Source organism: Cryptomeria japonica, chromosome 4, assembly GCF_030272615.1.
Source record: "Cryptomeria japonica chromosome 4, Sugi_1.0, whole genome shotgun sequence".
Classification (NCBI taxonomy): domain Eukaryota; kingdom Viridiplantae; phylum Streptophyta; class Pinopsida; order Cupressales; family Cupressaceae; genus Cryptomeria; species Cryptomeria japonica.
In genome coordinates this window covers 390,246,229-390,269,004 of record NC_081408.1, presented here as the reverse complement: position 1 = coordinate 390,269,004, position 22,776 = coordinate 390,246,229, and the positions used below count along the sequence as shown (strand labels likewise).

The 22,776-nt window shown below is 35.2% G+C and overlaps 1 protein-coding gene across 1 annotated transcript in view; it reads left to right on the top strand.

The window, feature by feature from the left end:
- Positions 1 to 885: 885 nt before the first annotated feature.
- The window catches only part of LOC131074656 (splicing factor Cactin), a 121,787-nt gene continuing 99,896 nt past the window's right edge, over positions 886 to 22,776 (top strand). The window contains exons 1-3 of the mRNA XM_058011318.2: positions 886 to 1,416; positions 1,484 to 1,575; positions 18,160 to 18,259. Coding sequence (XP_057867301.2) covers positions 1,183 to 1,416; positions 1,484 to 1,575; positions 18,160 to 18,259 — 426 coding nt within the window. The 5' untranslated portion in view covers positions 886 to 1,182. The remainder of the gene's footprint in view (positions 1,417 to 1,483; positions 1,576 to 18,159; positions 18,260 to 22,776) is intronic.

Below are 22,776 nucleotides of genomic sequence, written 5' to 3'. Positions count from 1 at the left end.
AAATAATATAGATAATGCTTTTTTTAATTGACAAATTTGTTGATGTTCAAATGCATATCAACTTAAATGACACAAATCTATTTTATAAATTTTCAAATAAATATTCCATATAAAAATTATTTAAATAATATAGATAATGCTTTTTTTTAAATGACAAATTTTATGTTTGGTTTCATAAAAACTACAATCTTTTTCTTTAACTACTGCATGCTCAATACTTGCATATGCCTTGAAAGAAAACTCCAGTTTCCTCTACTACAATTTTTTCCTACTACATAAAAAAACTCCAATTTCCTCTTTATGCATTGACATGAATTTAATAATAAAGCTTTCGTTCCATATTATGCAATTGGCTAATATAGATAATGCATTTTTTTAATTGATAATTTGTTGACGTTTAAATTCACGTCAACTTAAATGACTTATTGGCGTAATTAATATTTTATAATTAATTAATAATTACGCCAAAAGGTGTATTAATACTCACATAATGCATTGATAGATATACGAGATTAAAAACCCTTGTGATTAAAATTGACACCCATCATAATTACAATTAATTTTACTATTACTTAAATAAAAATAATTTAAATAACTTTAAATAACCTAAATTAAAATAAATGATAAAAAACTAAAAAAAAATATTATTTATTTTCTCCGTCATACTATTAATCAATTCTATTTAGACAATCATATTAAGAACATTTTAAAAATTAAAATAACTAATAGTTATATATGGACGACCATTATGTGCGTGTAATACTTTTTGACGTAATATATTTATGAATAGTAAAAAATTAAGAAAATAAATCGACCTTTACACAATATCAGATCTCACTATATATAAATATCAAAACATTTCTTTAAAATAAAAACACAATTAAATTTAAAATGACAAGAATATCTAAATTTCATCATTAGAATATTATAATGAAGAAATTTACAGGGTAGTCAGAAAATATAAAAAAAATAAATTTGATGAAAGCTTGGTCCACCCGACAAGGAACCTCATTCCTGAAACTCCTATCCGTCTGTAACAATTTTACCCCTACACTTTGATCCAGAGGCTCTTCAGAAATTGTGTAGCGACCTCAGCCGAAGCTGTATTGGTAACGGAGAGTGCATCCCGCAAATAAAGGATTCACCTGCACACTTACTGTTGATCTGCCGTAGTTGCCTTTCATGGCCCGCAAAGAAGAGGAGGAGGATAGGAGAAGGAAGAGAAGAAAATCAAGGTCTTCTCGCACCAGCAGAAGGAATCGTAGCAGTAGTAGTTCCAGTTCTTCCGTTAGTGAAGATGAAGAGGATGATCATATGGAGAAGAAAAAAAATAAAAAAAATAGAGAGACTAGTTCCAGCAAAAAGTTTACAGACGAAGAAATAATGGAGTATTTGGCCAAGAAGGCCCAGAAGAAGGTATGTGCCCTTCACTACACCCTCGCCTTACAATTTTATCTTCTACGCTAAATTAGGGGTATTGCAGGCTGCCAAAGTTGCCAAGAAGCTCAAGACACAGAAAGTGTCGGGCTATTCAAACGATTCCAATCCTTTTGGGGATTCAAACCTGAACGAGAAGTAAGTATATTCTCATCTTTTTTCATTTTTGGTATATTTTAATGCTCTTTTTTGTTTTCGTATTGAGAAGATAAACATCTCGTTTTCAACATTTACCTGCTGGTAGGCACAGGTTGTACAAGAAATCCACTTCGTATTACTCTACCAAAATTAAGGGGAATTTAATACCTTTTTAATTCTTTAAATGTCTGGGCCCTATACTCAAAGACTTAATTTTTGGCTGGGGTTTATAATTTCATCAGCAGACTAAATACTAAATGACATATTTTTCTTTTTCAATTGCATCTGCTTAAATTGATATAAGCTCTTCCATGAAGAAGAGAAGTTCCCTGTCGGCTTAATTATATATATTATCAATTTGGGGTTGTACCAGATTGTTCTAACTCAGAAAATAATGCCAGTTCCTTGAAACAAGCGTTGTTTCTCATGCGGGCTTTTGATTCATAGTTACTTTCACGAAGGCCGTTATGTTAGCTATTAGTTGAGCCTTTCTTGCTTTCTGGATCGATTGCATTGTGATATTTTTCCTACATAAAATTGAAGCAATTCAAATAGAATTTCGTGAATCATAAATTACTGGATTTTTTGCTTTGCCTATCACCACAAACATCTTCTGCATAAACGTTCTACTTATTTATTCTAGATTTCTTGTGTTTTCACATAAGCTATTGGAGGATTGAATGAATAACAAACTACGATTTTACAATCAATCACAGATTGAGTCATAATATGGTATGTAAAAGTGTTTAAAGGTTATGATTACAAGGAATGTGGAACATATAATAGGCGATTTAGATCAAATAACAAGTTTTTTAGATAATGACGTGAAAACAAGAATTGCATAACAATCACAATGTATTGATTTCTGAAATAGCTTCTGGAAATGTAATGTTTGAGTGGAAAACAGTAAATGCAACCTTCAGTTGTTTTCAATAAGATAAGGCAGCATTATCTGGTTCCTATTTTGTAAACTTGTCAGAAAGCTTCTTCATACAACACCATTGTCCGCTGTCTGCATACACTTACAATAATAGTCTTCACCTACACATCAATTGGTCTGAACTTTTATGGAGCTTGTCTTGAATTGGCCTTTATGTTCTCTGTGATCCAATCAGCAATAGAAACTCTGTAACTGACATACAGATTTATAATGCATTGACCTGCATGTGCTTTACCAAATTGAAATATAACTTTTCTTTTTGATTAGGTGAACCTCTTTTTTAACTGGAGAGAGTCTTAAGTCCTTCAACACACTCTTGATAAGTTATAACACTGGCCACCTTATTAATCTCGGGTACTGTATTCGTTGAGATTTGAACCCGGGCCATATTGGTAAATAAATGAATTGTAACTTATCGACAGCATAAATATTATATAGGGACTGAACCGACATGTTTCTGCAGATTCATCTAGAAATTCAGCCTCTGGATCCATCTACACAGAGATATGAAAACCATGTCATTCTTGGAATATAAATTGTTTGATTAATCTATTTAATTATCTCCATAGGGCCTATGCATATTCTTAACTTGACTTGCAAGTCATAATAAATCAGTTTTAGCTTCAATACAGTTCCAATCCAATAAGTAGACTATAAAATGACAATGAAAATGATCTAAAATTATATCAAAATGTCCTGTAATGGCAGTGTGCTATCTCTCTTAATATAGTCTCTATATGTAAATGACCTGAAATTAGATATAAACTTAGCTTCCTAACAGATATTAAAGAAGCGTTTGACAATCCTTTCAAAATCTGCACTTAACATGGCCATTTTGGACTGCTGTGAATTTAAATTTTTAGCCTGAGCTTGCTTATAGTTGATCTGTATAGGGTCTTCAGGTCTGCCTGAATAAGGAATAGCATGCCAAATTTTCAGATGCTTGGCCTACAATCGTTCTTTAAAGAAGCAGCATGGCAGCATTTTTTACACCTTGAAAGATTTGGCCTCTTTATACATACATAATCAGTCCATGTAGAATTTTTGAACCTTTCTTCAAACAGTGAATCCAGAAATCTGACATGCGGTTATGGTGGTTGATAGTATCCTTATTTTTAATTTACTCCCTACCTATAAAGTTGACATTTCCTTTATATGGACACTATCTTCATGCAACTAGACAACTTTTTCTTTGTCTCATGCCCCTATTATACAATTACTTCTAACTGAATTTTTAGATATGTAGTTATCCCTCCTACTCTGGCATCTAGTTCGCTAACACAGATCCTTTTTAGTCTATTACACATCCATTCATATAGTTGCTCATACTTGAAGAATCAGTTGAAGGAATAAAAAGTGGAACATGAAAAATGGAAAAGAAGCATGTAAAACCACACACAATTGTAATTACAGAAGATGTAACCTGGAGAGCCCCAGTGTGGGAAAACTTTAGCAAGTTGGATTGTGCTTTCAGTCCATTACCTCCAAGAATGCAAGCATGCAAACTCACAAGGCTATGGTATACAAAGAGCACCTATCTTCCCTGTTTTACATCTTACAATCTATATTCTCTACCGTTTCTTCTTCTCTTATGCTCTATTATTTTGACATCAAAATCTTGATGACTCTTAAGCTCCCTGCCAAGGCTCTCTTTGAACTTAAGTAGACTGAAAGCGTTATACTGAAAGTTCCAAACAAGGTACTTGAAAAGAACACAGAAAACTTTTAAATGCACAAAATCACATAAAACATAGAGAGAGCAAACATCAAGATGCAAACACCAAATTTTATGTGGAAAACCCTTTCGGGTAAAAAACCATAGCACATCAATAGCTTTCAATTACCAAATGAGCACCAACTCAAATACATAAGTGAGCACCAACTCACTGAGAGCACCAACTCTGATTACAAAAGTGAGCAACAACTCTCCTTGAAGCACCAACTTCGTTCAGCTTTTTATTATAGATATCAGACTGAAATCAATAGCAGCAATTGCACAAATTAATCTTCATGCCATACACTTCAAATCTGCAGCTAGAGCTCAGTAAAGTCAGTATTTATCAAGAACAAATAACGCCACAATTTTGACTCAATAGCCATGCACATTTTTTCATTCAAAAAGGACTCTTTCAGAATTTATGACTCTGTGATGAACCCTTGCTGGTTCAACTCTTCAACCTGCTGTAATTTGTAGATCTTCTTTGTAATTTTTAATTATTAAGATGGTCTTTCAGAAATAGACAGAAGTTGCAGAAGAGGGTTTCTTTAATTTGCAACACATATTGAATAATACACGAATTTAATCAACTGAAATAATGAATTGGAGAATTTAGAAGCATACCCGTAGGTCCTTAGCCAATTTATTGAAAAGAAAGAATAAATCAGCAATTACAAAGTTCTGATTTTTATTCTGGAACAATTCAGATCTGCTCTTATTTAAATACTAAGACACCCAAATAGTGAAAGATGGTGCCAATAAATGAGCAAGCTGTGTGTTTGGGAAAAGAAGCCTCCAAACCACAAAAGAATCAATAACAAAACAATAAATAGGAAAACCCTACAACAAATCTGCCTTGTAAGAAGCCAAATCTGCCCCAATTCAATTCAATTTGACTTCTGAATGAAGCCAACCAAGCTGCAACAATTCGATTGATCTTTCACAATCTCAAAGCTACTGAATTCTGAAGAATGCACGCTCTCCAAAACTGGTCCAAACCCTAGCCGCCATAGCCAAGTGCTCAGGAGAAAATGTCAAATGCTCAATATCAAGAATGAGGTTTAATTTCCATCTTGGCTGCCTAAATACCCAAAAGGTGCGATTTTTGGCAATTAGAGATTTAAAAATAATAACTTGCTTTTAGGGTTCCCAACTTAACCCTAAAAGCCACGCCTAGCTTAGGAGATAATAAATCTTCACTTAAATAAATTTAAGTGATGCACTTTATGATTTTATATTAATATTTCATTAAAATATTAATTGCTTGTGGAACCACTAAAAAATTCATATCTCTCTCATTATTGCTCGGAAACTGAATCTGTCAGAAGCTAGGGTCACAGTTCGCCATGCCAATGAAAATAGGACCATGTCTATTTTTAGCAATTTTCCCTAAAAAATAGGAAATCCTCATAAAGTGTCAGAAACTGATGAAACGAAGACCAGAATTGAACTTAACACTTAACTAGAACAAATAGACAGACCACTCCTCAAGATACTGCATTACTGACCCCTTTATCCATACTCTGTTAGCCTACAAGGGTCCAAAAATAAGCTAACTCCTCAATCCCAAGTCCCTGACTAGGATGGGGACATTACAGACTCTATATCATCTCCTGCAAATCAATCCACTCATAGTTGGAAAACTCGTCAAAAACAAAAAATTGCCAAGGCCTGGGAAAAAAAACTCAGTGAAAACTCAACAAAAAACTCGAGAACTTAAAAAATTGCTTAAATTTAATTAGAAATGCATTTTTTTGCAAAATTCAATGAAGCGATTTATTTCAATGAGTCAAGAAAATAAATATATTTAATTGATTTAAATGCAAATTGGGTACAAAATCGCATCCTCATGAGGAATGCTGATGGCTGGAAGCAAAATAGTAAATAGTTTTTGTAAAACAAAAAATAAATAGATCAATACAATTACATCTTCCTCTTCCCAACTCTAGTAAAACTAGGGGAGAGGTAGAACTAGAGGGTCTAGTCCTATGAGTCTGTTGTGGCTATGCCTCCTCGCTCGGTATGACTGGTTGTGGCTCGACCTCCATCCCGGTTGTCGCTCTACCTCTAGCTGCTTCTGGCACTGACAATGACTCATCATCCTCATCTTGCTCAATGTCATCTAGTGTGAATCCGAATCCACTCCCCTCCTCCTCCATAGCCTGCCTCTCCAAATCATTGGTGTCATCCTTGGTAAACAATGGAGGCTGGTCTTGCGATGTCCAATCACTGTAAGGATCTATATCATCCAAATCAATTGGACCAGCTGGTGTTTCCTTTACCTTCCATATGCACAACCATATTGCACAAAGATAAGGTCATTGAGGTGCTTTTGAGCTAACTTGCTCCTCTTCTTCGTGTGGATGGCCTCAAACAAGCTCCAATTGCGCTCACAACTGGATGAACCACAAGTCTGGCATAAGATTCTAAGGGCAATTTTTTAGAGATTTGGGGTATTTCCATCCCAACTTTGCCACCAAGCATTTGCAAAATAAAATATTGAAGAGTTAGAAAGCAAAGTGAAAACATATTTTATCAAATTATCAATAGTTGTAACTTGTAAACTTGTAAATTTGAAATTTGTAGCTTGTAAGATACATGTGAAAGGCTCCAAATATTATACTTGGAGTTTGAGTGGTTCTTCCTCTCTTGGCCAACTTCCTTGTAATTTTGGAGTTCGGTCTCAACGTTGTCTCTCACTTCAACCTGAGGTATCATCCTCTGAATGCATGTAGCGAGGCCCTCCATGACCTCTCCATTGGGATCGAAGTAAGAATCCTCGAACTTAAAATGAGGGTTGAGGAAGTACCCTGCTTCATGAATGGGTTGGTGGAGTTGATTGTTCCACCTCTTATCAATAATTTCCCAAATGGGATCAAATTTGAGTCTATCCGGATCCCTTGTAGTAATTTTTGATAGACTCCTTGGCCCTATCCATGGCCTCATAAACATACCCAATTGGGGTTTGATCCTCATCTACCAAGTGGAGAACTCTAACCAAGGGCTCCGACACCTACAATTGAAAAATACAAATTACAAAAAGATTAACCATTGAAGTTACAAATTAATAATGAGAGACTTGAATCAAGACTAATTAAATATTCAAGTTTTGAAGTCGCCTTCACAATCTTTGCAACTCTTTGTGCAAATAGGTTGTCGAAGACTATGCATGCAACACCCTCTCCTTCATGCTTCTTTGAATAAGGTGAGTCTAGCCATGCTTGACTCACAAACATTTGTTTCAAAGCCGTCAATGCACCAAGAATGCTTTGCAACGTCAAGATGTGAGATTTTGCCAAGACCAAGGGCACAATGAAAAGCACACAAAAGAGAGACAATAGTTTGACAAGAACAAACTGTATTCTCATCAATATGCAAAAGTGATCAACTGGATTAACCAATACAATGAATATGGGCTTGCTTATATAGGCAAGGCCAAATGGATATGTGAGCACACAATCATGACATGTGGTTCAATGAGAAACAAGGGTAGGTAAGAAAAAGTAGGGGCAGGTAGGAGAAATAATAGAATATTCCACAAGAGGTGGATCACCCACCAAATGTGGAATGTAACAGCAAGATAAGACCACAAAAGGTGGAATTTCTCCTACAAGCATCATCCCTATGTGCACATTTCCCTAAGTGTCTCATATCCAAACTATGATGAGATGCATTATCCCAAGTCAACTTAAGTAAAGTGTAATTATATCCTATAAGAATAAATAATTACACCAACACCCCCCTTAAGTGCAACTTAGGAGAATGAAGACTCAAGTCAACAAGGCAAGATGGGTCACGGCTACTAGGCCATGATAGGTACCCATGTACAATATGCAAATGCAAGCAAACGTATGCAATGCAATCTCTCACAAACGGAGAAAGGGAGAAAACCCAGTGGGAAAAAACTCCCCCCCAAAAGAGAGATAAATGTACAAAGAGACTCTCAAAGAAGAAGGACAAAACTTCAAAGAGGAAAAAGTCCCCCCCATAAGAGAGGAAGGAGAAGTCAGCTGACCCCCCAAATGAAACATCCCGCACCCTCAAGAGAGCTCGCAACTGCTGGAACTTACTCTCAATGAAGGGTTTGGTGAATATGTCTGCAATTCGCTCCGCTGTAGGACAATACTGCAAATCAATGACCTGCTCCTGAATCAGCTCCCGAATGTAGTGCATATGAATCTCGATGTGTTTGGTCCGCTGATGCTGGATCGGGTTTTTTGAGATTGCAATAGCACTTTGATTGTCACAATGCAAAACTGTCGGCCGTGGAGTGGAGAACCCAAACTCTGTGAGAATATGCTAAAGCCAAATAGTCTCAGTCGCTGCATTAACAACCCCTCGATACTCAGCCTCAGTCGAAGAGAGAGCAATAGCATGCTGCTTCTTGCTCTGCCAACAAATGGGGCCCGAACCAAGGTGGAAGCTGTAACCAGAAGTAGACTTATGATCATCAAGATCGCCAGCCCAATCGGAGTCTGTGTATCCAACCAAGCGAAGTCCTATGCCTGCTGCGTAGTGAATCCCATAATGATGTGTACCCTGGATGTAGTGTAGGATGCGTTTGGCGGCTTTCCAATGAAGCTCATGTGGTTCCTGCATGAAGCGGGAAACCATGCCAACCGCAAATGAAATGTCAGGGCGTGTGTGAGTCAAGTAGATGAGACTACCCACAAGCTGACGATACAATGTGGCATCAACTGGTGGAGAAGAGCACTTATCCTCAAGCTTGACTCCTGAAAGAAAGGGAGTCGATGTAGGCTTACAATCAGCCATATGAAAGCGTGCAAGTAGATCTAAGCTGTTGTTTTTGAGAATTCAACTGTTTTTAAAAAAAATATCCATAAAATCAGAATGGTGTTGTTCTAAAAAGGTAATCCACTCACTTTTTGTGGGAAATCCCCTTATGGAATCCATGGAGATGCTCTTCTATCTAGTAGGAACTAGTAAAGGCATATATAAACTACAATTTTTTGTATTGTTTGGGTTACTTATGCTACATAGCATACAACTCCTTATTGATTCCAAAGCATATCATCTTACATCCTAGGCCAAGAGGTTTACTATTGTAGATTTTCTAGTGTTTGTAGGTTGAAATTTGAAAAGAATATGATAATACCTAAACTTATGATTTATAGTGGTGAAGAAGTTTGCATTACAGATATATCATTGGGAAGATCAAGTGACAAATCCCTGAACTTATGAACAAAAGACATATCAGGCCTAGCTCATCACCTTCTAATGGCTCAATTTTGCTTGCATAGAAGAAGAATGACATGTTTATATTGATTACATAGGTCTCGACTCTCAACAATTATTGTAAACAATATTTTCCACGTGTCATCCTTCTTCTGTGCAAGCACACTTGGTGTAATGTCCCCTTGTTGAAATAGGATTTATTAATAAATAATACTAATAAATTAAAATATAAAAGAATAAAAATAAAAATTAATATAATTAAAAGTTAGTTAAGTTTAATGAATGGTCAAAAGGCACGAAATGAAAAGTTGTGACTCCCTCAAATATGAGATATAAAAGGGAGAGAAGAGAACTTCTTTTGGGGAAAAAAGGGAAAAAGGGAGAAAGAAGGGAGCAAAGGAATTAAGGAAGCATTAATGGGAAGAAGATAAGGAAGTGACTCTTTCAAAGGGGCAGTACTGGTGAAAGGTTGTGACCCTTTCTAAGGGTGGTAATTGTGAAAGGTTGTGACCTTTAAGAAGAGGTGTGACTCTCCCTCACACTGGAGGATATTAAGTGGAGAAGTTTTCATTTGAGAAGGAAGGAATATCTGAAGCACTAAAAGCAGATTTAGGAGCAGACCTAAATCAGAATTAAAAGAAAATCTGGAAGAATGATATGAACATTTGTCAAAGAGATCAGAACACAAATACATATCTTCAAACAATGATAAAGTAGGCATCAAAGGAAAAGAAGAGGAAACTTTAAATCAATAACCAGAGAATCAGACCCGATGGAATAGAAAGGATTCTCATTCAGACATATATATCTGAGTATAGGCAGTAGATCAGATTGATATAAACAGCAGACCTGTGCATTTAAAGAGGGAAACAACTGCGAATTGAATCTGTCCAAATTACCACATCAGACTGAAAATACATAACCTGTAATAATTCTACAAGTATATTGGGCAAGATTTAGTGTCCTCCCAAAAGGGGACATTACAATTGGGCTCTTACAAGGTGATGAGCTAGTAGGTCTCATATGCCCTTTGTTCATGTGTTCATGGATTTGTCGCTTGATCTCCCTATCTTCTTATCAATTTTAAAAACTCCACATGTTGTCACAAATCGGCTACATGCATGGCATACAACTCCATATTAATTTTAAAGACATCATCTTATATCCTATCCCAATAGGTGTCCATTGTAGATTTTCTAGTGTCTTGGCCACTCCTAAGTGTTCAGCTACTTTGAAGGTGTTAGGTTTTTGTGAGCTTCACTCATTCCTCTTTGTGCACTCATAATCTCTCCATCTTGTAGAGGAGTCTTGTTTGGTGGTAATCTTCTTTGGTATCAAAACTTTGCCTTGCTTACATTTTGCAATTGCTAATATATGTGCTCAAAATATGCACCTTGTGCATACTGTCCTGGGCATCTCTTTTGTGAAGGACTCTAGCTGACATATGGAGCCCAAAGTTGTCAAGAAAAGTGGTTCTGACAACATATTAGCCAGCTCAAAGACACTTTTTTAATAATTAATGATGAAATGAAATTGTTGAAAGAAACTCATCTATTTGTAATGTCTTGCTGTCATTTTGTTTGTTCTTGAAAACATTGGAGAGACTAATGGTTGGTAGGTGTACGAATGATTGATCCTTGAACAGCAAGTACTTCTATTTCTCGACTGAATAATCGCATATCACTCCTTCTCAATTGTGAACTTAATCCATCTAAAAGAGGCTAAGAAGGTGGGGTGTTACGAATTAATTTGTATTGAAAATAATTAAGAAATAACAATCTTGTAACTGATAGGGAGATTAAAAAATGACCTAAATGTAATATTATTATTTTTTTCAATAGATAAATGAGGGATTTGATCAGGGCACTCACCCAAAAATACCAGTAATGATCATAAGATATTAAAAAAAAAAGAACAAAAATCAGGAAGTTGAAATACAATCATGAAGAGAGAGCTATCCATGGAAATCAGAAACTGTACAACATACCATATAGGCCTGTAAGCATAGACAAAATGACCCAGTTGAAAATAAAATAATAATGATACCAACCAGTAGATAGTATCAATCATGTTTAAAAGAAGCTGAGAGATTCTGATCAATTTGATGCTTCCTTTTATCTTGTCATGAGGGAGTACAATGAAGGAAGCAGGCACAAACCATAACATGTTTTCCTACTGTCCCTCTTTAAGAATACTCACTTGAAAGTTTGAACTCACTATGAAACTTCAAACCTTTTCTTCCTCCAATTTTGTGAACATGGATGCTAGCTTCATGAAAGGGTGCTTAAGTGTATTAAAAAATCCTTCCTCAACGAGCATGGAAATTGTGAAGGAACTGGCCACTTGTAATGTCCCCATTTTGAAATAGGATTTTAATAATAAAATTAAAATGTAAAAGAATAAAAATAAGCTTAAAATTAAAAGTTAAAAAGAATAAAATTAAAATAATTAATGAATGGTCAATAGGCATGAAATGAAAAGTTGTGACTCCCTCAAACATGAGGTATAAAAGGGAGAAGAGAACTTCATTTGAAATATCAATTTTTAATCTACAATCAGAAGTACAGATCTGATTTAAATAATAAATAAGACTGCAATGAGGAGACATGGCCCTTTAAAGGGATATATCTTTCTAAAGATGTGTCTCCTCAATGAGATATAAAGGTATAAAAGAGTAAGCAATTAATATGAAGAGGAAGGAATAGAAATTCTGATTCTGAGTTTAATACAGAAAAGTGCAGGCATCAATCAAGGAATGGAATGAAGAGGAGGATGAATGGAGCATAGGAATTAAGGAAGGATTGATGGAAGAAAGGAATGGGCAGAAAATAAGGAAGTAACTTTTAAGGACAGAAATGATGAAAGTTGTGACCCTTTGAAAGGGTGGTAATTGTGAAAGGTTGTGATCCTTGCAAAGGGAAGGCATGACCAAGGGGGGTGACACTCCCTCACATTGGAAGATATAAAGGGAGAGGTTTCATTTGAAAAGGATTGTTAAGAAAGATTGTGACCATTCTTTAAGAGACATGAAGATACAAAAGGTAGAAGACCGCGATGGAGGAAACCATCAAGCAATCATTTCAAGGAACATCAAGCCTCATAAGGAGGAAACAATATCCAACAAATAGATCAAGCCATTAAGGGAAGAACAATACAGTCAGCAGCAAAAGAGAATAGAACAGTCTTCAGAAATCAAGCACATAGATCAGATCAGGGGTCTCTATATGTTACAGACATTGGCGATCCTCTCCATTTGTGGTATGCATGCGATGAGTGCTTAGTGTATACATTATGAAAATATTATCTAGGTTGTAATTCCTTGTGTGTTAGGCATAGATAATAATATAATATAATATGCATATGTCTGCAATAAATCTGTTTGAAACCCCCATCATGTATGGAAGGAAGGAGGTGTAAGGAAGAGGGAAATTATGAGGTTGCCATCTAAGTAGGCCACCCTAGGGATGTCCATGTTACCTGCCCCTAGGGCCAAGAGGGCAAAGATCCACTCTTGGGCTTAGATAGGACAATCAAGAAACCCCCACTACGATCTTCTATCTGACTCTACAATGATCGCTATTGTATTTTGGGGGATGAGACATAGATGGGAAAAGTAGGTACAAGCACCTCACTAAGTAGGCCACCCCGGTGGATGTCCATGTTGCCTACCTACCAAGGCCAAGAGGGTGAGTGTCCACTCTTGGGCTTAGTGTGGAGATTGCTTTGGGCGGATCTATCATGTCTCTTCCTCCAAAACCCTAATGTGTTTGGATAATATTATAAAAATTGTATGAATATTATGTGTTATTATCTAAACCTAATAGTCAGAAGTATATATGTGTGTGTGTGTGTTCTCTTGGTTATGGTTGTAGGATCTAAATCAGGACTGTATTGTTTTAAGGAGATATTTTACTTGGTAAAGATGTAACCCTAACCCTAACTTATAATTGCGATTCTAGGGCACATTCTAGGGTAAATTTGGCAGGGGACATTACACCACTTTAAGCTTCCCCTCATGCACCAATGCCTACCCGTCCATGAGTTTATCCATTTTCCTACATAACTTAGCCAACATCTCTTTTTAAAATTGCAGAGTGAACAGGTCCCTACTAGGATTTTGCAAATCACAAAGTTGTTACCCCTCATGAATTCGGGCTCCGTCCCCTTCCACCTCATCCAATTCGTCCTCTGAATCCTCTTTCACTTTTTACATGCTATCCAACGCCCATCCATAGGTCTCCTCGTTTGAGATACACCTTACTAGTTTTAATTGGAAATCTGGGACAGTGGAGGCCCTTGACCACAAACATCTGGTTTCTCCTACCCCTTCTTCACCCAGCACAACACAGATTATCTTCAACCCACCCTTATTTGGATTGTAGAAAATATGGCATAATTTACAATATTAAAAATTGATCTCCATAGAGAAGGTAATTTGGGATATTAAAAATTGGTTCTCCATAGAGAGAGTCCCATGTGGCGTGAAGCTTCTGCTTCTCTTTTGCCATTGCACTCCTAAAAACCTATTAGCCAACAAAAATAATTACTGGTTTCTACCAAAGTACCTACAGGGGGAAAGCTACAGGTACTATAGAAAGGTAGGGCTCTTGTAGGAAGCGGAGTGACTGGACCATATGATTGCTTTTCTTGATTAAAAGGTAGAGTCTGTATTTTAGTTTAAGGCCGCCCCATGTAGGATTTCAGAATGGCAATTTATTTGTTCCCCCCGACACTTCCCCACCCCACTGGCTTACCCTCCTGCATCCCCTCTCCCCTGTATTAGAATTGTTCCATTGCAAGCTTGGCAGTAGTAACATTGGTGCATGGCAGATTCCATTTCAGCTTGTCATGAGCAATTTGCTGAATTTTATCCTTAAGAAATGACCTAGTTCCTGCAGTTATACCATTCAAAGGAGCTGTAACTGAGGACATTAATGCTATGAACTTCCTCAAATTTTGGACAGCACCAACAAAATTTGTGTCAGTTATATTGAAAATATTAGATCGATTGAGAATGGCCTCATTCATTGCCTGATCAGTCCTCAACTCTTATCTAATGACATGTTATAGATACACCAGGGCCTCTCTTGCAAAGTCACACCTTTTATATGTCAACAGTGGCCTGTTTTCCTTCAGTAGGACCATTCAGTGGAAGCTACATGATTGTTTAATTAATGTCAACAACAAGTTCTTATTATTGGGATAAATCACCAATAGTACATACTGAACTTTTGTATGGGAATTTGAAGCAAGATAGTAACATTTGAACCAAAGACTTGAAAATGTAATCTCTTATGCTAGAAGAACTTAGGGAAAAAATTATGGCCTTTCAAAGAAGAATAGAATCCTAAGAAATTCATGTGAGGTATATACAAATGCCTTCAGAGAGTTTAAAATCTAAATTTCCATTTGAAGAAGACATCCCTAGGATATCAAAAGAAAAATCCCATCCCCTCTTGAATCCTTGTAAAAAATGAGGAAATCCTTGCACTTATGAAACATATATATTTTTGAAAAAAATGCATCATATATTACTTTTTAAAAAGAAAGGGGTCAGCATAATAGCATATCTGCGAGGAAAGTCGTATCCAATAAAAGCTAGTTAATATCTGAGCCTTCACCTCAAGTGGCATTAAATCAACATGAGAGTAGCAAACCTGACTTTGAAAAGCAAATGAACATTTCTTAAATGCACTCAACTTAATTGGGAGTTGTCTTGCTGACTTGTTTTCTTAAACCTTGTTGTTCATTGGAAACCCATTGACTGGATTATATGCCAAAGAGCATGAGAACTATACCTGGTCATTCAAGTGTCCCCCAGGAGTATAGCTTGCCACAAAGATGAAAAAATAATGTAATTCAATTTGAAATTGTGTGCAAAAGGACTTGACAGAATACATCTTCAGAAGACATGGAGTCTCAATTCCTCATTCCACATGCTTTTCATAAAGATTCTCTTATCCCTGCTTTGTGAAGCCTTATATTTGACTGTCAAACGTGGTAAAACACCGACCACTTTTTGCCTTGTGTTTGAAAAATAACCAGTAAACTCTTCATCGTTGAGTGCCATTGTGTGTTTGATAAGGAAAATAACCAATGAAGATCAAGAAATAATGTAATTCAATGAAGATAAAAAAATAACTAGAGAAGCAATGAAGATCAAGAAATAATGTAGAACATGGTAAAACACTGACCACTTTTTGCCTTCTGTTTGAAAAATAACCAGTAAACTCTTCATCGTTGAGTGCCATTGTGTGTTTGATAAGGAAAAGAACTAATGAAGATCAAGAAATAATGTAATTCAATGAAGATCAAAAAATAACCAGAGAAACAATGAAGATCAAGAAATAATGTAATTCAACTTGAAATTGTGTGCAAAGGACTTGACAGAATACATCTTCAGAAGACATGGAGTGTCAATCGCTCTCTTCATATACTTTGCATAAAGATTCTCTTATCCCTGCTTTGTGAAACCTTATATTTGACTGTCAAAACATGGTAAAACACTGACCACTTTTTGCCTTGTGTTTGAAAAATAACCAGTAAACTCTTCATCGTCGAGTGGTTTGATAAGGAAAAGAACCAGAGGATGATGAACCATATAACTTTTTAAAAGTTAAAATTGGAAACTAAGCAGCTAGAGGCTCTTGAACATAAGAACCCTAAGTTCCATTCAGAGTAGTGAACTGGCCTAAGAAAATTGGAAACCTTTGAGCTCTTTGGTTTGATTATAAAAGGTTGACGTGTCACACTTCAAATATTCTTGGCAAAAGAAGTTAAATGCCTTTGTGCAAGTAGACTTTCAAATATTTTTCCATTATTGTTCTGGGTGACGGTGTTATTTTGTAGTTGATAAGTGAGAATTAAAATACTTAGCTACAATTAACTATTTTTGCTAGGAACCTGATCAATCAACTATGTTCAAATTTATTTTTCTTATAATAAATGTAGCAAGCTTATGCTATCAAAACGTTCAAACAAAAAGAAACCAAGCATTCACAAATTTGCGTCATCTTGGGTTTATAGCTACTGCCCAACTGGAGGAAAGTTGATATTTCCTCCTCTATTGAGCAACACGTATTAGGATTGAAAAGGTATTAGAGATAGATTGAATGATCTTTTGAGGAAGTGCAAAATAAACAACTCAAAAATTTGAGGGATGAAAAAAGTTACACAGATTGATCAAATCAAAGGGACATACTTCCATCAAAATATTCAGATATTTGCTTGATAAAATATCAGTAATAGAGGGGCTATTCTAGTAGTTCATTGAATCAGGAATCATCTCACCAAGGGAGAACATGTCAGACCAGTATTTCTTGCTCAGATTAAGGGATGGCTCCTATGGGCTACGTAATCGAGCATACGATACTATGACAAATAAAAATAAACTTATCCCATGTTCAGGATCAATGAGTTGTTTAAAGACTGAAATTAGATATTGGATTGTTCCTAAAATAGAACCATTGCAAAAGTGATGAAGAGGATATGGCCATCCTTGATTGAAAGGGAGTGTTTCTGAAACAGTTAAAGGTCATTTAAAACAAGAAAAACATATCAAAATTATTTGAAATGTTTTTCAAGAGATGGGGCCATGTTGGAACCAAAAGAGTTGTTTAAGTGCTTCCCTAATTTGCCCGTGCTTTGAGGGTAGTGTTTTTCTTAAAATGATTGAGGATATCTGCTGAAATAAAGTGCCTAACATAAGACCAGTGCATCTCTATATGTTTAATAAAATTATATTATCGTAGTGATATGTAAGTTGACCATTCCCTGGGTGATTGATTTTACAATATTTAAAGCAGGTTTTAAATTGAACTAAATAGCCTTAATTTTTTTTACTATGGTCTGAGAGATAGGATTGAATGTTAATATTTTCCTGTAATATTAAATATATTCTCAATAGATAGTATTTAGATTTAGGTCTCCTAAATTATCCTTAATTATGGGGAGAATTCAAAGGTCAGCCATTGAAAAATATTTCAATTCTTCTCAGGTGTTAATTGACTTGAACCAATTCTTGTTAAATCAATAAACAGTACCTTTATCCAAGTATGTATTTTTCCTAAGTGGGTTTGGTCCTGGGGGAAACTCTATGGTTACTATGCTTGAGTTGGGGTAGCATTGGAATGGGTGACCTCCCTGGAAGTTCCAGTGCTAAGCGGACCATTCATTCTCATGAAAGATGAATTTGTGTGAACCACTACCCATGAAATATGGTCAATGAGTTTGACTTAAAATCTGCACAGTTAAATCCTGATATAAATATTATAATTTGCCACACTGTAGAAAGTACCTATTGTTTATCAATATATTTTTCCTCTTATATAGGTTGAAAAAAATGTATAATATTTGCTGTGTCACATGCCCTTATATGATTGGGTTTGTTGGCTTTTTTATGAAATTTGTTTGCATTTTTTTGGTTTGTCAAATGCATTAATTCTATGATTGTTTTTAATTATTATTCTATTCTTGTTCCTTGAATTTTTTATCAAAGTGAAGTACAATCTCGGAGCTCAAATGGCAAACTCGTGACTTGGTCTTCAGGATATTCAAGCCTAATTTTTTGAATGCAATTCATTTGCTTCTTGGTCTTTGAAGAACGCAAAAACATTTTTCTAGCAAATAAAATCGCGAAGTGGATTATAATTTATAGTGTGCACTACTGTAAAAAAAAATTAGAGTTGCATGCTATTTTTTAATGTGCTTCAATTTCTTTGTACATTTGCAGATTTGTTTGGAGGAAGAAGATTGAACGAGATGTCCTACAAGGCATGCCATTGGAGGACTTGTCTGTAAAGGCTGAAAAAAAACGTCAAAGAGAAAGAATGGTAGGCAATTAACAAGTTAAACCATCAAATAAAAGATTACACTCCATTTGTTGTTCACTTGTTTGTATTATAAATTTATATGCATTGTATAATATTAGCATAGTGCACAGCTGGAGTTTAAATTAGGAAAAATTTGAACCCTATTGGTAGTGAATGCAAACATTGATATATTTGACTTGTGCATAATTTCCTCTTTAAATACAACTTATAAAATCTGTTTACCCATTGTCAATTGTTCAGCCCCTTATGAAAGCTACTTATGTGCTAGTGGGCGTGAACAGAACCGGTGTGTGGTTTCTTGTAACTTTTCGCCTCAATAATTGATTCCTCCTAACTGAGGGTTTAGGATTTATGATCAATATTAAGCTGTTTTTGTTGAAGAAATAAGGATTTTATAGTTAGTTGAGAGAAAATATGATGAAATTGTAGTTTCCTCTTGCACAAACATATTTTGAAACTTTATTGTTTGTTACCACAAAATGTAATTACCACTCCTATCTGTAGCTAATGTGGTAAATAAACATTAATATTTACTATTTGGCAATGCATTCTAATCTACCTTGCTTGATATGTGACTAGTAAATATCATTCAAATCCTGATAACGGTGTGTTCTAAGTAGTGTCAAAGCATTTCTATGTCCAGTGCTTTCCCCAGTCAATTCTGATTTTCAGTCTTATTTTCCATGTTGTGTTTCAGTCTCCATTTTCAGTGTCAAAGCATTACAATGTTCAGTGCTTTCCCCAATCGATTCTGATTTTCAGTCTTATTTCCATGTTATGTTTCGGTCTCCATTTTCCATGTTATGTTTTGGTTTCCATTTTCCACTATCTCTTGTAGTTACACGTCATATTATACCTCCACAATCTTACACATTTCCACTTTTTCTATATGTCACAGTCCATGTCATTTCCTCCCAATTCGCTTGTGTATGGTAAGCTTAACCTCGGCAAATTTTTGGCTGAGATTGTTTCTTATTACTGTATTGATTTTTCTGCATATCCATTTTTTGTCTCTTTTTTTGGTCAAGTTATAACATTGTATCCCATTTTAAACTAATTAATTTTAAGCACTTGCATGTCCTTTTTTTTGCTTTTGTTATAAAAATCAGTTTAAGTTTCAGTGGACATTGTTATCTTGTCATTGTTATTTGCCTTTGTATTTAACTTTCTTTCAAAGAAGTCATTTCACAATTTATAAACTTCTGAAACCAAAAGCAAACTCAGACAATCAGTCCTAAGGAGAATACACGCCAAGTGTTTGACAAAATGTCAAACCATACAAACTGAAAAAATATAAGCGCAGAAAGGACAGGGGCCTTTACAAATTCCTTTTTTGTTGTGTTTCATTTTTCTGCATTATATTCTGTCCTTACCAAGGCACTCAGTTCTTCTGTATTTCTATCGATTACTATGTCCTTTTTATTTGATGTCTACTTAAGATGTTAAAGCAATTTGAAGTTTAGATTGATATTAAGGGATAGATTGCTAATATGAGTTGATCACCATGTTAAGAGATAGATTGCTAATATGAAGAAGGCAATTAATAAGCAGAAGGTAGTGAAGCAGCGATATGAATGATGAGACTTTGCACAAGTCAACCAAGGCAATAGACACTGTTGCTGGAGATTGTTAGATTTTGTACGTTGGATAAAAATTGCTTATAATCATAGATCCAATTCATACAATTCATTGATGGCCCATCTACAATAAATGACATCTATTATTAGACATACATGCTTATGTAGAAGATGATTAAAGGCAGAATTTTATGATAAATGTTTTTATTGGTTTCCAAGATAAACAATTATGAAGACCGATCATGTTTGAAGACATTTATACTTGCTGATCAATAAGGAGAGCAGCGATCTAAAAGAACAATCATTCATAAATCATTATTCATAAAGGCCAATAAGAGTAGTGACTTGAAGACAATGCACAGCGATATACTATAAACAGTGATCTAAATATTAGTCATTAATTATTAAAGCAAATGATTACATAGCATTGATCAAAGGGTGCGATTTGAAGATAAGCAGTTTAAGAAAAATAACATCCAAAAGTGCTATAATAAACAGCGATTCCTAAATAAAAAGTGCAATTAAGAATGCTGAGGAAAAGGTATGATATTTGTTAAAGAAAATAACAATTAAAATGGAGCGATTAAAGCTTATGAAGAGGTGGGATTTGGAAATAGAAAAAGGTGTATTCTGCAAAGTGTGTAATAGAAATTAAGGTTATGAAGAGCAGCAAAGGGGTGCGATTTAAAAGTACAAATCTTAATAAATTATCAATGGAAAGGTGCGATTTTGTCTGATCCTTAAATAAGAAATAATAGCCAAGTGCGTTTTGTTTTATGAGATACATTCATTAAGAGGTTTATTTGTTTAAGGAATAGGTGCGATCTGTTGGAGAGTTATGTTCATTCATGAAAGGAGATATCCGTAAGGGAATCATCCCTCTCGGAAAGGTATAAGATAAGCATTGTATTAGAGTTTAAGGAGGGTGTGTTGTGTATTAGACAATCAAGCATATACGCCAGATATATGAGAAGTCATAAAGATAGTGTGCAGATTTGAAAAGAGGATTAAGTAGAGGAGATTGGGAAACTAATCTTTGTTAATGTTAAAGAGTGCATATTAATTGGAATTGCGTCTTTTGAAAGGATGTGTTGTTTGATATGAACATCTCATTTGAAGATTATATATATTTGCATTTGAGAGATGTGAGAGTATGGAATAGAAAGAAGATCTTTAAGAGTGAGTGTGTGAATGATAAGAAGAAAGATCAAGCACATACACCAGTTTTTAGAGAGTGCATTTTATGAAGATCATTACAGACTTGAGGAGAAGTAGATAAGGAGTTTATTGCAGATTTTGAAAAAGGTGATCGTGGTTATCTTGTGATAGATTCATAATCAGATTTGTGGAAGACAATATAGCAGATTTGTGGAAGAGATTTATAGTAAAATCGTGGATCCATCATCCGTTGAATAAGCAACATTGATAAGGTGGAAATTTGAATGAGGGGTTGGTGCCTCTAGTGAGTTGGTGCTCACGAATAGAATGAGGGGTTGGTGCCTACGAACTTTTTAAAAGAAGAATCTATGTAAAAGCATTAATTTATTGTGATTTTCTCCCATTAGGGTTTCCACGTATTTCTTGTGTTCTATTGGTGATGCATGATAGTTAGATCTTATATGAATGATAATATACAATGAATATGTTTATGAGATAAAGTCATATACTTATGATATAAAGTTGAAAAAGTAAAAGTTTGTCATTATATGTGTAGTTGGCCAAACATATGAGGGAATTATCTGATATTAATGTGGCAATGGTGGATTAATGGATCTTGATGCTATTCATACCATAATCTCCCTTGGGTCCAATATTGGACGAACACTTGTACATTTACAACTGCCCAATAAAGCCATTCAATCACTGATTGTCTGAAGTCAAATTACTAGCAAGAAACTTTATAGATTTATCTACTTCCCGTTGATGTGTTTTTTATGCACATGCGAACACAGAATAAAATATACCCAAAAATTTCTTATCCTCTGTTGAACAAAGCTTGTCAAATGCTGAAGATTGGCTTAAGGATCACTTGAGACAACTCCAAGGTTCTGGTATGTCGGGTCACGACGTGTGGATAAGCACAAGTGGTTGATGTGATTGCTGGTATCACAAGGGGACTTACGTTGAATTGTCGAATACTTGAATCACTGGAACTTAGATCATCTGATGTTGCGATCTTGTGATGCTTTTGATCCTAAACTAACTCATTATTGAAAAAAGGGCAAAAGGAAAGGATTGAGAGAGTCTATTCTAAGACCTAGAATGTAAGAAGATAGTTGAATGATTAGCTGGAATCCTATTGGGCGAGGTCTCACCATCAACTTGAACAATTTGACACAAGCTCAGTGCAATCTTCTAAGGACATTTCAAAGATGTTCAAATCATTACCATCGAACACTGCTCACCATTCAAGTTAATGCATAAAAAATGGATGTATATCGATTTGAAGTTAAGCGTATAGTATTTTAGTTGACCACAAGGCACACATACAATCAACAAGAGGCTAGTGGTATGGACTAAAGGGATTCCACATAAATGCATTCAACAAATTCCTCCATTCAATCTAATTAAGATGAAAACAAAATGAGAAGTAGAAACCATGAGACTTGTTGAAATAATACATTTCACCATAACTTCAATGAAAAGAGTATCTCATTTACAAGTCTTCAACAACAATTTCTTCTCCTCCTATTCTATTTTAACTTCTATTCTATTCTCCTCCTGCTACTAACTATTCGCTATTAACCTTTTCAAAATGAGGAGCTTGAGCTTTATATTGAGAGTTCATTACAATGAATGGCTTAGATCAATTTGAGATCAATGGCCAAGATTTTACAATGAAAACCCTAATTAGGGTTTGTTAGAACAAACTCAGTTCTGGCCAATGAAATAATTACAACACTTCGGCATGACCAATAGATAATGAGGGTAGGTGTCTTG